This window comes from Podarcis vaucheri (genome assembly GCF_965113315.1).
Source record: "Podarcis vaucheri genome assembly, chromosome: 11".
Taxonomy (NCBI): domain Eukaryota; kingdom Metazoa; phylum Chordata; class Lepidosauria; order Squamata; family Lacertidae; genus Podarcis; species Podarcis vaucheri.
This window is the reverse complement of record NC_138749.1, coordinates 16467451-16482720: the sequence shown is the minus strand read 5'-3', so window position 1 is coordinate 16482720 and position 15270 is coordinate 16467451. Positions and strand designations below refer to the sequence as shown.

At 45.5% G+C, this 15270-nt stretch overlaps 1 protein-coding gene across 1 annotated transcript in view; it reads left to right on the top strand.

The window, feature by feature from the left end:
• Positions 1-3360: 3360 nt before the first annotated feature.
• CCBE1 (collagen and calcium binding EGF domains 1) overlaps positions 3361-15270 on the top strand; it is a gene marked incomplete at its 5' end in the record, with an annotated part of 147949 nt that continues 136039 nt past the window's right edge. Inside the window, 2 exons of the mRNA XM_082242122.1 lie at positions 3361-3530; positions 3771-3851. Of these exons, the coding sequence (XP_082098248.1) occupies positions 3361-3530; positions 3771-3851 (251 nt within the window). The remainder of the gene's footprint in view (positions 3531-3770; positions 3852-15270) is intronic.

The window sequence follows — 15270 nt, the reverse complement described above, 5'->3', positions numbered from 1 at the left end:
CGCAGAGGAAGTGAAACAATAGAAATATTTAACTAACTGACCAATCACATCAATTTTCCCCCATTCAACAAAAGCCCTGCCCCCCCCACCCTAAGAAATATCCTACTGATGCCCATGTCAGGCAGTCTACTTGAAGCATGATGGGAGAGGTAAAGACACAGAGGTTGTATATATGCATAAAGTAAGGAATGAAGGTGGAACGTAGCAGAAAATCCATACCGACTCTTGTTTCTAAGTGTACCTAATGCAGCTGCTGCCATTAGGTTTTTTTTTAATATACAGTGGTACCTCGGGTTACAGACGCTTCAGGTTACAGACTCTGCTAACCCAGAAATAGTACCTCTGGTTAAGAACTTTGCTTCAGGATGAGAACAGAAATTGAGTGGAGGCGGCGCGGCGGCAGCAGGAGGCCCCATTAACTAAATTGGTACCTCAGGTTAAGAACAGTTTCAGGTTCAGAATGGACCTCCAGAACGAATTAAGTTCTTAACCTGAGGTACCACTGTACACTGCAGGAGAAAAATAATAAAACCTAGTAGGTATAAACAGGCCAAACTGCTTTATACTGAGGCAAAACCATTGATCCACCTTGCCCAGTACAACAAACTCTGTCTGGCAGCAGCTGCCCAAATCCTTAGGCAGAAACTTTTCCCAAAGCCGCCCCTACTGTATGACATCTTTTTTTTTTTTTTTGCAGTGGAAATGCCAGGGTTCTTACCATGGATCTTTTGGATGAAAAGCACATGCTCTATCAAATGAGAATTCCAAACATTCAATTTTTCACTATATACTTTGTAGCTGCTAAGGTGTTATGGTGTCTAACTCAGTTCTGATGAGAACTGCTGGGATATTCTGGTTCTCCAGGGCCTCTCCTGTGCAAAGAGAGACAAGCAATTACATTTGTTCGCAGAGATCTATGCTCTCTAGTACCAGGCAGAAAAGGGAAAGAAAAGGTTGACTCTGGACTCCATCATAAAAACTACCAGCATTAGTTCTTGGAATGGCTGGCTCTGCTAAATATCTTTCCCTGTATAAGCAGGACTGCAAAGTCAGTGATCAGAGAAACAGATTAAGAGAAAGGTTTTTTTAAAAAATATATTTGGAATCCTCGAGGATGAAAAACAACATGAAAGAAGAGATATTTCTAGCTCCCAACTTCATGGGGATTAAGATTCTTGCAGGGAAATAGATTGGGAGACTCGAATGCAACAACTGTTTTCTCGATTTCATGAACCAGGCAGATATTGAATCCTTGTCTGGCAGTGCCCCTGGGGCAGGTCTTTTGGGCAGAAGTCCAGAGTCCCACTCAACAGCCCCCAAATGGAGCAGAGCTGGCTTAACATCCTTGAAGTACCGGTAAGTGAAATAAAACACACTACTCTCTCAAGATGGGAGTTCCCAGTACAGACCATTAAGTCTAGAGCCTAAACTTGCTTTTACAAGTTTGTGGGTGCTAGACACCCTAGATTTCTGGGTCTAGATGGAGTCAGAATTTAATTAAGGCTAGGTGTTAAGTCTGGGTCCCAGGCTTATGTGCATTAAACTTGACCCTTTGTATTAGGCTGTGTGCTGGACAATGCTAATCCCCTGGAATCAACAAGTTGAAAGGCTAACTTCCAATGAGGTGATGGCCTGGGGTAATGAGCCATAACTCCGTGAGAGTTGGCAAACAGGCAGAGCCCCTTTCACTTCACAGATAAAGTCAGAGGTGATGTGATTTAGAAGAGTTTACAGCAGGAGTGATGTAATGTAGAAGTAAAGCAGCAGGCTGGAGAGAGAGACAAGTCTGCTTGGATGTTAGGCTGCACCTTTGGGAGAAGCAAGACGCTCTTTGAGTGCAATGTTGGGAACGCCTCCATCGTAGGCTCAGGTTGTATAATATATGTGTAAATAAGCCATATATCCTAAAGACACCACAGTCCTCACTGTGCCTCATTTTCAAAAGGAAACACGGACCTTGTGAAAGCGTACTTGGAACCTCACACTGTGAGGCGGGGTGTAACATTATTTAACTGCACAACCAACCGGGCCTCTTGCACCTCTCCATCTGCTCACAAAGCCTCTACCCATTTGCAATTGCTAACTCGTGCAAGTTAGCTACGCAACTTCTATATCTCCTGTTCACCCCCACTCCCAATCCTCCTGACCCCTGGATGGTTCTTTCCACTTGCCCATCTGCAACCTCTGGCTCCCCACCCCCCAACCTTCCTCCATTCTAAGCCTCCTGGCCATTCCTGACTTTATGGTTACGGATCTAGCCTGAGTCCCCCAACCCCACCCGCCTTTCCAAAATGCTTGGCTTAATCTTCTGGCTGCCTTGGAACATGCTCCTCCTGTTATAGCTGGCTCTCTCTTCTATCCACCTCCAGGTTCTTTGAGTCCTCCTGCCTGGCCTTCTTTGGAAAACCCCTCCCGCTCCTTCCTGGAAAGATGGTTATGTCAGACTATCCCTGACCAGCAGGTTGGGTAGCAGCTGTAAAAAAACACACAAAAAAACCCGTCCCACATCCTGCCATAGCTGGATACTCCTCCTCCCTTTGCGCACATGCTCTCCCTACATCTCCCCCCCCCCCAATCTCTTGGCTAGCCAGAAACCAAGTTTTGACCCACAACTTTTAGATCGCTTCCTATCCTGCTCCTCTGCTGTACCTCTATCCTTCCTTTTCATCCTTAATCTTCGAGGAGCCTGGCTCCTTGTCTCCGCCCCCCTCCCAGCAAGAGAAGCTGCTTCTCCCTTGCTGCTGCCCCAGATCGCTGCGCAACAGCGGGCCACCCCTCCACATCCAGATCTCCATCCCTCTTATCTCCTGGTGTACTGTGCGTGTGTGTGGAGGGGAACCTTGTAACACCGGGATCCTCCTTCTCGCGTCGCTTTGGGAAGGAAACACCCCAGCCCCCCGTCCGACAGGCAGCCTCTCCGTGCACCAGCTGGCGACCCCTTTCTCTGTCCTCTCCCCCCACCTCCTCCTCTCTCCTGCCCCACGAGCTTCGGGAAAAAAGCCGATCTCCCCCAACACTTCCTGGGGTCGCCACCCTCGGCGACATCTGGCTCTCCCCCTTCTCCGCTTCCTCGGCGGGCAAAGCAACCCAAGATCGCCTCTCGGAAGCATCTGGTGGCCTTCTACCCCCCATCCCTCTTTTCTCTCCTCCGTGCCTAGCCGTCCATTGCCTGTCTCTTCCCTCCTCCCGCTGGTCCCGCCGCCGGCCCCGCTGACTCGCTCCCGCCGCAGGGGGCACCGCTCGCCTCCGCCTCCCTCCCTCCCTCCCTCCCTCCCTCCTCTTTCTCTCTCCGCGCGCCCTCCAGCGCGCCACGCAGCCGGAGAGGTCGGGCGCTGCGCAGGGGAGCCGCGAGGCCGCCCGATGGTGCTGCGGGGCGGCGGAGGTGCCCGGCGCCTTCTGCTGCTGGCGCTGTGGCCGCCGCCGACGTCGCCCAGCGTGCTGCGCCTCTGGCTGCTGCTGCTGGGGCTGCTGCTGCTGGCGGCGCTCGGGCATGCGTGGACCTACCGCGAGGAGCCCGAGGAGAGCGACAGGTGGGTGGGACGGCGGCTTGGAGGGCCAGGGCGGCGGCGGTGGTGGCGGTGCGGGGTGTGAGGGAAGGGCCAGTCTCCTCAGCTTGCCGCCTTTCCCGCGCCGCGGCTCCGGGGCTCGTGCGCCTCCGCGACGGCCAAGCAAGCCGGAGCTGCCCCCGGAGGAGACGCGAAGGGAATTGGACTTTGGACGTCTCTCAGGCGACGGTTTAAGCGCGCTCTCTCTCTTTCTCCCCCTCGCAGGGAGGTCTGCTCCGAGAGCAAAGTGGCCACCACCAAGTACCCGTGCCTGAAGCCCAGCGGGGAGCTCGCCACCTGCTTCAGGTCAGTCCGCGCCGCCGCTCGCCCGCTCGCCTTCTGCCGCAACGCCGCGAGGGAGGGCGGAGCGAGCGGGGCTGCGCGCGCGTTTGCGCGGGGGTTCCTGAGGCGCTGAGGAGAAAAACGGAGTGGGGGGTTCGAGGGCAGAGGCTAGTTGAATGAACCCCCCCCCCCAATATATCCTCTCTCTCACACACATATATATCTCACACTGGCACCATACTTCTCTTTTTGTTTATTTAAGTTTTTATTATTAAAATAATTCAGCATTAATACACACAATGTTACGAATATACAAACATACATTTCATACAATTCTTTAAAATGTTCATACATACCCACACTCAATCCCACAGATAGTTTTCCCATCACCATCCCTCACCCCACCTTTGTGTTAGACTTCCAATCTACTCAATTGCAATTTCTTTCCACTTCTATTACTTTCTTTCACACACCTTTAACCCAATTGTCTGCTGCTTTTTCTATTACACATTGTTATCCATCTTATTTAGTGTTTCAGTATTTAAAACGGAACTTGTTTATTCTAATAGGAGTTCTGATTTTTCAGGCACCATACTTCTCATTTGTGTGTGTGTGCATAATATTATCTATATAATATATCTATCTGTTAGAGTTGCCATATTTCAAAAAGTAAAAAGCAGGACACCGCTGGTTTTCAAGGAAACCACCGAAATTATTGAGCTTTTTTGAGGAAACGCTCCAAAGTTATCGAGGTGGTTTTTTTTTTACACAAATGCTAAAGACTTTTTCGATTGACTCGCCTAAGATCCAGGACAAAGCACCACCTTTCAGAAATCCCCACCCCATGTCAATTCCGCCTTTAAAATCCCGGTAATGTCCGGACTTATGGCATCCCTAATATAGATATAATGGGAATTCCTGGACATTTCTGGGATTTGTCCGTCGGAAATACTGGAAAACATGTCTGCAAATTGGTAAAAATGTCCGGGGAAACCCAGGCATATGGCAACCCATGTTGGAAGTGTTGATTTTGGGGGGCAAATTTCCTTAAAAATAGCTCAGAAACTTCACATTTGCACCCCCCGAAAAACTCAGCAACTTTGCCAAAGAAAAAGCTCAACTTATGTGTCTGGGTTTTCACATTTTGAAATCTGGCAACCCTAATCTATGTATCACACAGGAACGGTGCTTCTTCTTCCACCATGTGTCTGAGTACCAGAGGCTTGGGACTATCCCTTGTTTTATTTATATCTTCATTAAAAAGCATTTATTTTTATTGTTTTATTTGTAGACCACTTAATCACAGGCGTCTCTGTGTGTGATGTGCAATGAAATCAATAGTACAATGAGGTTAAAGGTTAAACTACACAACCAGAATTCAGTTAAAATGCCTGCTGAGGTCAGGCATGAAATTAATATATTCCTGCTGAAATCAATATATTAATATGTTCGCTTAGTATTAACAAAAGAAGAGAAGTGTCAAGTGGTATGCAAGGATAACACTAAAAATAAATAAAACAGTGATATAAAAACAGTAGAACAGAGAAGAATGGGGGATCAGAAATAGCAGAGTTCGATCTTCTGGGTTAGGGAAAGCCTGGGCAAAAAGACAGATCTTCACAAGATGCCTTGTGAACAGAGGCCCCTGGGAGACCATGGTGTTTAAAAGCACATCCCTGAGCTTGTGCAGAGTGTTATTTTCCTTCCTGCACCACTGCCCAGAGAAAGGGAAAGGTGCACACACACACACACACACACAGAGAGAGAGAGAGAGTGAGAGAGAGGACACACAGGTGAACAGGTAGCAACAGGAAGAAGTAGCAGCAGCAGAACTTGATGGGCCTCAAGGTTTGACAGGAGGCCCCTTCTGGGCTGTGGGCCTTGGCAGGCACCTGGGGTGCCAAACCCTGGTATGGTACCCTGGTCTGAGACCCCCTCCGTCCCATTGTTTGCCAGATGTCTATCACCTGACACCATAAGGACATCATGTGGTTGACAGGTGCATTGTTCTGCTGACTTGTCAAAGTGGGGCCATGGGGTATGTGTGCGTGTTTAGGAATCTGTCCTGCCAGGTGGATCTAGTTCCCTACCCCTGAGCTGCCAGCAAGTTCTGTTTCCTCAGCCATTGACGCTTCTGTACATCTCCCTTGCTTGTGGGTTGGCCACTCTTTCTCTCTCTATGTGAGATAGCATCTCAGGGCAGGGCTCTCTTTGCACCCTGAGACTTCCAGTTGCTTAGCTGTATTATAAAATGTGAAGGGAGCCTTTGCAATTACATTGGGGGGGGGGAGGAATTGGAAGAGATGAGTGTCAAGGAAGAAACCTTGATTGCCTCTGGATCCCTGGCATTTGTCTGGTGCGTGTTTACATACACAAGTTTCCACACTTTAAGCCAGTGTTTACTGCTTCAAATCTGGAGTATATCCCAGAACTACTCTGCTTAGAAATTAATAATTGGACCTAGTATATGCTCAGTAACAAACAATATACCAGGCAATCTTATATAAGGGGGTAGTTATTTATGGCTTAAATTCCTGCATACATTTACTGTGATGCTGCAGTGGTGCCTTTTTTGATTCTGCAAGTGCAGGCATACAGTGCTAACAAGCCTGTTTGCAATACTTTAAATGGTGCTTGTGTGCATAGGCATGAAGGCCGGTCTTTAGTGGAGTGCTGTGAGCATCTGACCACATGTATTTGAGCATGCAGCCATAGACAACAATTTGTAATGCCCTCACATGCATAGGGGAAAAGTTTCTGTGAAGATGGGCAGGGAGACTGCTCTCTTCTTCCCCTGGTTTTAAACCACATTGTTTATTATTTCTGGTTACAACAGGAGCACAAAAAACCCGGGTGCTACAGAATAACACATTAAGTAAATAATTAAATAGGTTTGTGAAGTAAGCATGCATATTAGAGGTATACATCCCCTTTCTAAGATTAAATAAGGAGGGCAGCTGTTTGTCCTGTTTTGATAATGCTGATATAAAGAATCATATCATGTTGCTGTACGCTCCCTTCTTTCTTTTTTTACCCTTTATCCTTAAATATAAGCAAGATTAGGTCTTTAGGAGTTTGTTGAATCTTGCAAGCTGCTCTACTGAAGTTTCTGTGCTCTGGTACTGAAATGGTGTTCTTGCAGTAGAAAATGCCTCTGGGATTTCACCCTGAGTGTTTACACAACCCCAGTGCCATTGCTGATACAGGAACCCTTTGGTATCTCTAAGAAATAGTGATGGCTTGTACTGCGGACCTAAACAAACTTATTTGGAAGGAAGGTTGCACTCCTAATATTATTCACCAGGATGCAAGCCCCATTGAAATCACTGTGATTTATTTCTGTCTAGACATGATTAGGATCTGGCTGCAAGTCTCACTGATTTCCATGAACTTATTTCTCTGAAAGCTCTTCACACATTTTAATTTTTAATTTAATTTGCGCACCTAAAATGTAAACTCTGAATGCAATAATGATGTGTTTGCAAATGCGTATAATAAGCGTAACTAAGGAATCAAGATTTTCTGCAGCTCTCAGCAAATTTTGGTTTACCCTGCATGGTGTGCAAGATAGATGTAGATGTGCTGAGGACCACAGTTTTAGAGTATGTTCATCATTAAAGGTTAGTGCTGGTTTATTGCTCTGATGACCTGCCGTGGTTTGACACTGAAAAACCAGCTGTAGTAGTTTACGGTTTTCCCCCCTGGGATAGAAAGGAATTACTTCTTCCTTCCTGGGCAGAAATGGGTTGGCAGAATAGCCTTTTCAAATGGTCTGTCACTACTCAGTCGGTGCAAGGAGATACGGGCTAACCATTACTTTCTTTCTCAGCCTTTGGCGCAAAACACAGAGAAACCTCTACACTGTCTACAGCAACGCTTAGGCAAATGTTACAGAAGCGAAGCAGTTACAATGCTGAATATAATTTGGGAGTGCATCACAATCACTGTGTGGAAAAACTGAATGTGCCCTGAGCGATTGCAAGATAAATGATCTTGCCTTTTAGTATTGGAGAAATATATATGGTGCAGTAGTTTATGGCGCTTAGTGCATATGCATGTAAAATTCTGTAACTTACCTGCCACCTGCACTTGTTTGGCTGATGCATGTGGCGCTCCCTGACTCAGAAACTAGAGGCGTCATGACCATACTGGTTTGTGGAGAACTGTGCAGATCTGAAGTTCAACGTGCAAGAAGATTTCATGAACTGCGAGACAATGAATGCATAGTTTATAAGCGACTTCTCTGGTTGGGCAGTCTTGCTTTATTGTGGGAAAGGCTACTTCAATTTATTTGGCAGGGGTGCTGTTAGATTTCCAGTGCCTTGGAACATTGACACATTTTAATAATTCTAGATATATTTTAATAATTTTAATAACACATTTTAATAATAAAAAGCAAAAGCTTTAAGGAGTGAAAACACATAGCAATGCAGGCTAATGATTTATCCACAAGTCCCATTATTACCGGGTTGTGGAGCCTGCGGACCCTCCGGATGTTGCTGAACTACAAAATCCATAATTGCGTATCATTGATGCTGTTGGTTGAGGAAGATGGGAGTTGTAGTCCAGCAAGGCCAGTGACTGGCTGGACACTGAGGAGTGGTGGCTGGATACTGATGAGTGGGCACTGGGAGAAGGTGAGTTGGAGACCCACTTGGAAGAAGGGGTCAGTGAACTGGGGCAGCCTAGTAATAGCCAGGAGACGAGAGTCAGAGGCATGAGAAGCTGCAGGATTGGAGGGTAAATAACAGGTGCGGGAGGAGGGAGAGAGAGGTCAGGTTGGTGGAGACTCAAGGGCTTGTACATCTCCTCCTCCTGCCCCCACCTCTCCTGCTCTGCTGTCTCCCTGGTCCAAAAGAGGGCTGAAGCGGAGGAGCAGAAGGCTATACGCAGGTGTAGTCTTCACCTGCTTATGTGCAGCTCAGATGTGGGAGATACCTAAGCCAAAGTCAGGGGTGGGGCCTTTCTGTTGTGGCAACTGCCTCATTAGGTGCCCATCTAGGAGTATCCGAGAGATGATGAACTGATGGACATGCCTTTTCCTAACCTGTAAGTGTACTTTTGACAATAAAGAGTCAATTCCTCCCTCTGGATATCCCTTGCCTGACAGCGCTGTGACAAGCAACATTTGGAGAGCTACAGGTTAGCTACCTTTATGACATGCCTTATGAAATGACAATGAGGAGCCCACGCCGTGTTTTAGTACTTTTGCATCTGTGCAGCACAATCCTATGTGTGTTTACTTGGAAGAAACTTCCACTGACAAAATGATACATGGTAAAATAAGGATGACAAATTTTGCTTAACATGAAACTTTATTTTGCAATGAAATTGGGGGGGGGGGAAATCCATGAAAAGAAAAAGCTCTGCATAACCAAGAAGGGACACTAATTAAGAGAAGAATGGAAAAGTAAAACCACTTCTTCATTATATAATGGGTGGGCTTTGGGGACCAGGTAAAACAAGTTAATAAAATGTTCAGTAAGTGTTGAGAGAGTTTAGATGTATTTGTTATGCATTTGAATCATTGTCAGAAAGTATATATATCTGAATCTGTATTTGATTGGGATGTGGTCAGAAGCTTAAAGGATTTCCACATAGGAGATAAACAGAAACCATGATCCTGTATCATCTTTTAAAAATATTGCAGTTCCTTGTTTGCTGCACTGGCTGAGTGTGAAACTTTTGCTACTTTTGTGCTGGTGATGGTGCTTTGTCAACAGTGCAGTGCCACGTGTGTCTGTTGGAGTCTCTTATGCTGAGATGACCCTAGAAGGATTGTGAGAAACGTCCTGATTGTGGCTCATGTTATGTGGCTGTCAAAAGTGGTGTACTCTTGGTGCTAAAGCTCGCGGATAATGTGTTTCTTTGAGATGCAGCGTGTGCCTGAAGAGCAGCTGATTGCATTATACATGTAAACATTTGCTGCAGGCCATCTGAGAAGACGTATGACTGGTTTAATGGTTGCATGCTGTTTATAAAAATTGTTAACTAAATCCAGGCAGACAGCAGTGATTAACATTGGAAAGGGTCTGTCATTTTCCCAAGCTAAGTCCTTTGGCCTCTGTTGATGTTCAGTGTTTAGAGAAAGCTGGATCTGTGTGGCAAAATGAAATTACAGCTCCATATGTTCTTCTGCTGTAGGGCTAGTTATGTGGGGGGAAATAGCTTTAGTTTATATTTTAATGTGAACCTATCCAATTTGCACTTGCTGAAACAATATGTGAACCAAAACACAGCTATCTTTCAAAACAAGCACCTCTCTGAATTTTACATTGCAGTTCTCCAGCCAGATAGTATCTATATAAATGCATGTATTAGGGAGAAATGCACATTAAAAAGCAATATATTAGGAGATATTCCTTGCAAAAATGTGCATACTAAAGACTTATTTTTAAAAACCCACAAACTGATGTAAAAATGATATGCAGAGCGGAATTAAATTTCTGTTTAAATTTCTACCCTGCCCTTCATCCCAAAGGAGCCCAGAGCAGCAAACATCAAAATGTTAAAACAATACAATTACAAATAAAATAAAAGCATATTTAAAAACATCTACAAACATGGAAAAACTCTTTAAAAACAATCACATACCCTCATACCTAATTTCAAGGTTGCAAACAGCAGTGTCTTTCAGCCATCAGATACCTGAGTAAGCAGGAAACTTCCCCCCTCCCAATTGCTCCTTATGCTTAACAATGAGGGGGACAGACACAGCTGACACACCAGGGATGGAGCCACCACAGAGAAGGCCCCGTCATGGGTCAATGCCAACTGAGCAGCAGTGACAGGTAGCACCACCAACATGACGTATCCTGCTGATCATATGGCCTGAAATGATTGATATTAGGCGAATTGTTCCAGTTACTTGGGTCCCAATGTGATTAGGGTTTTTTATGCAAGTACCATCACCTTTAATTGGGCTTGGTAGTTCACTGGCAGCCAGTGCAGAGTTATTCTCTCATCAGGCTGCCCCCTATTTAACTTTTTTTTGTGACCTTTATTAGTAAAGTTATCTAAAAATGGCTTACATAAAGCACCACCACGGTTAATTAGCAAAAGCCAGCTATCAAAATAAAACAGATAATAAATCTCACTCAGAATCATTAAAACCCAGTGGTAAAATTTTGTCAATGCCATCAACAGGCTCAGAGTGGTTTGCAGCAGTTTATCTAAGTACTAATAGTTCTTGTTCCCTGTGGGGTGTTGCAGGATAAATGAGGTCAGTGAAAATGGCATTGGAGAAACATTTTTAAAAACAACAACAGAGTTAACTGGGATGGGTAATTGTGTCTCTTGTGTTCTGCCCAGAAGGCAAGCAAATCTTCACTCCTAGGCTCTGGGAGTGTATCACCAACTGTCAGTGGCAACCATTTTTGTAAAATTCAGTTGCAGTTCCCATCCAATGTGATGCACAAAGTATTAAGGCTTTTATGTGCTATGGTGCTTTTGATTTAAAAATGTCCTTCAGACACATTCTGCCCTTTTTATTGCTTCCTATTTATTGCTGTGGGGTTAGTGATGAGTTGTTCCTTAATTTAATTAGTCGGCTTCAGTACCTCAAGGGTGTGTGTGTTAATGATGGTTTTCCTGTCATTATTTTTCCCTTTCTTTCTGTTATAGTGAAACAGCACCATTTCACTATGAAAGAAAACATGGAAGTAAAGAAAAGAGCAATTAATGATTAAAGTAATAAAAGGGACAGAAACTGCAAGGAGGAAACCACTAAACAACATTGCAGGGGACCTTTACTGAATAAGACTTATAAGGATTCTCGACCCTAGAGAAGGGCATAGAACATATAGCAAGCGTTATGTGTCAAACCACCATTTTAATTTCCCTTATGTCTGATTGTGGAAAAGCAATGCCTTGACAGTCCTAAGGGCCCTAGTATACAAGTAGCCAATGTTTTCCTGGGAAGCATCCTAGCAGCATAAGGATAGATCTTTTCTTCATTGGTACTGCATTGCCAAATTTTAGCAACTGCTTGCAGAATAATGAACATCTTATTCTGATTTCTTTTCTCTAGGTTTGGAAAAGCTTGTGTTAACGAGGGAAGCGGGAAAGGTTTTTTTGTAAGAAGTTTTGCAAAGGATGACCAGAATGACAATGAACTAGATTTTCAAGTGCTAAAGATTAATGCAAAGGGTCAGGTGATGAGGACCTGCTTTCCTAAAGAAAGACCAAGCAAGATATCTTATTACTAACCTCCTCTGCGTAACCTGATCCACTTTCCCAGAAGATAAAGCTTTTAATGCATGAGAGGTACTTTGAATCATAGTGATCGCTCCAGTGGGATTAGCTCTGAGACAACTGCACAAAAACATATTTAAAAGTCTCTCTCACATTATTTATATACTATGTGTGAATTCATGTTATTAATGTGGGGGAGAAATCAACGAAGGAAGTATTACATTTGGACTATAGACTGATTTAAGACCTTTCTGTGAAAACGCACAAGTGCTAGTGCAAAGAGCCTCAACACTAGTACACAACAGTGCTACTTATTATTGTTGGCATCCATCTGTCTCGAGAGACAATGGGGTGTGCTGTCGGGGGTGAAGTCAAACTGCTGGAGAATCGCAGCGCCTGCTGTGGCTGCAGAGACTAGTAACTTGCAGCTGCTGCCTCCCACGTTGCTTTGACCAGAAGACCTTCGTCTGTCTGTCTGTCTGTCTGTCTATCTATCTATCTATCTATCTATCTATCTATCTATCTATCTATGGCATTTCAGATTGGTTGTTCACCTTTCCACAAATGCTTATGACACCCATACTTTTTATAGCTGTGGGAGAAACCCTTGGATGAGGTATGAATAGGCTTACATTGCTGACAAACTGGATAGTAAACTGTTCATGATGATACTCACTAAAGCGCAACTTAGAACCCATTTTGGTCCTGCATGTCTGTGTTCAAGCTACCTACATTTCGCTGGGGCTAAGTCATTCTGTTGGCTCTAGTGGTTTGTGGATAGCAGCCAAAAATCACCATGTGCAAGGAAATTTCAGAGTGATTACATCTGAAAGTATTGCTCTGTATTGTCTCATTTTGGCTTATTGTACAATATGACATGGGGCCTTTCCACATCATCACAATCCTTATCCATAGAGGTGGGTGGCAGCACGCTCACATTCTACCTACCGCACAGGGACCCTGTGAAATAATTCATTTCTGTCAATGCTTTACAGATAAAAAGCCAAGGACGACGCAGTGTAACTCTTCCAAGGCCATGAAGCAAAATCCTTGGCTTGTGTTGTGATCTGAATTTGAGTCAAGCCAACATGTGCTATGGTAGTTTCCGAAGGTTTTTTTTTAATATATTAAAATAACTGTCAAAATTAGTGGTTGACTCTTTGCACATTTGTGAGTAAATGGTGAAGTCTGACTCCCTGCATGTTTCCTGAGAACTTGAAGTTGAGTTTGCATTCTGGTTTGGTTTAGTTTGCATTTTGTTATTGAAAGGCTGCCTTTTATTTTCACAAGAGTACCTAAGAACATCTGTTAAATTATAATTAAGCTTTTTGGCAGTACCTTTTTATGGAATACATATCTACCTCGTGCTACATATTTAAGCGGTCTACTTGTTCTTAAGTAAATAAAGTAGCATGTACTGTAAACAACAAGTCTTTTAGCCACATGCATACAAGATGAGCTTTTGCTACGGGTATCTGCGTAAGACATATATCCTTACTGCTGCTGCGGCTACTGCTACTTTTGACATTTTAGTCTGTGCTCTGTATTGCGTGTAGGGAATGTAATATTACAGTTTCATGGTAACATTAAGCTTTTCATAGCTGAAGTTCTGGAAAGAGCACCTCCAGAATAATAATTTGGTAGGTTGCTACCAAATTAGTAAAAATGTGTCTTTACTGTTCCTTGATCCCCCTCGCTAGTTGTAAAGGATTCTTACCATGTTTACAATGAATGGTGCAGATGGGCTCCTATATTAACTCCTCTCCCTGCAGGAGCAACAAACCATGATTCCCAGCTTAGTGTTACTGCTGAACTGAGGATTGTGCTTTATTTCCCTCCATACAAACTGTGACATGAAGCCAAAGTTTGTTCTTGGCATCCCAAATATCTTCTGTGTCAGCAGTAACAAATCATGAACCCCAGTTTGGACATAAAGCTAAATCAGGGATTGTGGTTTGTGTTGCTTGTGGTGTGGGAGGAATGAGTTGCCAGTTTCTGGGGCCATCTCATAGCCTCCCCCGAGGACCTTGATGAGCAGGACAGTGGGAGGAAGAGGCCATGTGCACCAGAGCTCTCCTGCTCAAGCTTCTGACTTGGAGCCAGGCCCTTCCACTGAGCCCCTTTGGACGTTTCGTAGCCCCCTTGCTTTCATTGGCTCAGGGTGAGGAGGCATGGCCACCCAATGCCAGTGTGCTGGTCCCGTGGGTTACCCGAGAGGCGAGGTCCAAGTCCGGTCCCTGGTCAAAGGTGCAACATGGAGGCAGTCTGTAGTAGCTGAAGCTGGGTGCAGGGCAGGGAGTCGGGTGAAGTCAGGAACAGGCTTGCAAGCAGGGAGCCAGGGCAGGTCAGGAGCTCAGGCAGGAAAGCAGGACAGGGTTCAGGCAGGAACTAGCAACCAACAATGTTGCTCCCACAACTTGGGACTGGGGCTGGCCAGCTTTTATATGCCCTGATCCTCTGGTGACTCGCCTCTCCTGGCCTGGAGGTGAGCACTCCCCCTGCGGGAACTTAGTTCCCTCCGCCTCTCTGCCCTGAGCCTCTGCAGCTCAGGAGAGGCTGGAGGGTTACCGGACCCAGAGGCAACCTCCTCTTCCCCTGACGAGGCTGAGAGTGGAGCACCTGCAGGCAATGGGTCCTCCATCACCTCAGGAGCCAGAGCAGACTCAGCAGATGCCTGCACCTCAGGATCCAGCACAGGTGAGGACCCTTCAGGCTCATGCCCCAGCCCCGGCTCAGCTGGTTCTGGAGGCGGGGACTCCTGTGCAGGCTGGGATTCCTCAGGTTCAACCTCTGAGTCCGAATCCCAGACCATCACAGCCAGGGAGGCCACTTCTCTGCCAGATGGAGGGGCAGGGGAGCTCCACAGCATGGACTGAGCTGTCAGGGGAGGAGGAAAGCCAAGGTCACCTTTCTGAGGTGCGTATCAAGAGGCTGCAGCAGGCCAGGCATTTTCAGCAAGACAGGCATACATGCAAGTAGCTAGACTGTCCCTACCTCTCTTTAAAAACATGATGGGTAGGTGGAGCCAGTTGCTGGGAAAAAACTTCATGCTCTTGTGCAGTCTCTGCTCCTGATCACAGAATCCTCACCCCTGACCTTGTTTCTGAGCTGCGGTTAGGGAACCTTGAAACGCCTCTCTTGAGTAGGTTTGTTCCTTGCTGTATCTGTAGTGTCCAAGGCTGGCTGGATTAATTCCTGCTCTGGTCTTGTTGCTGAGTTTGCACCTTTTGTTTGTTGGCTTCTTTATGCA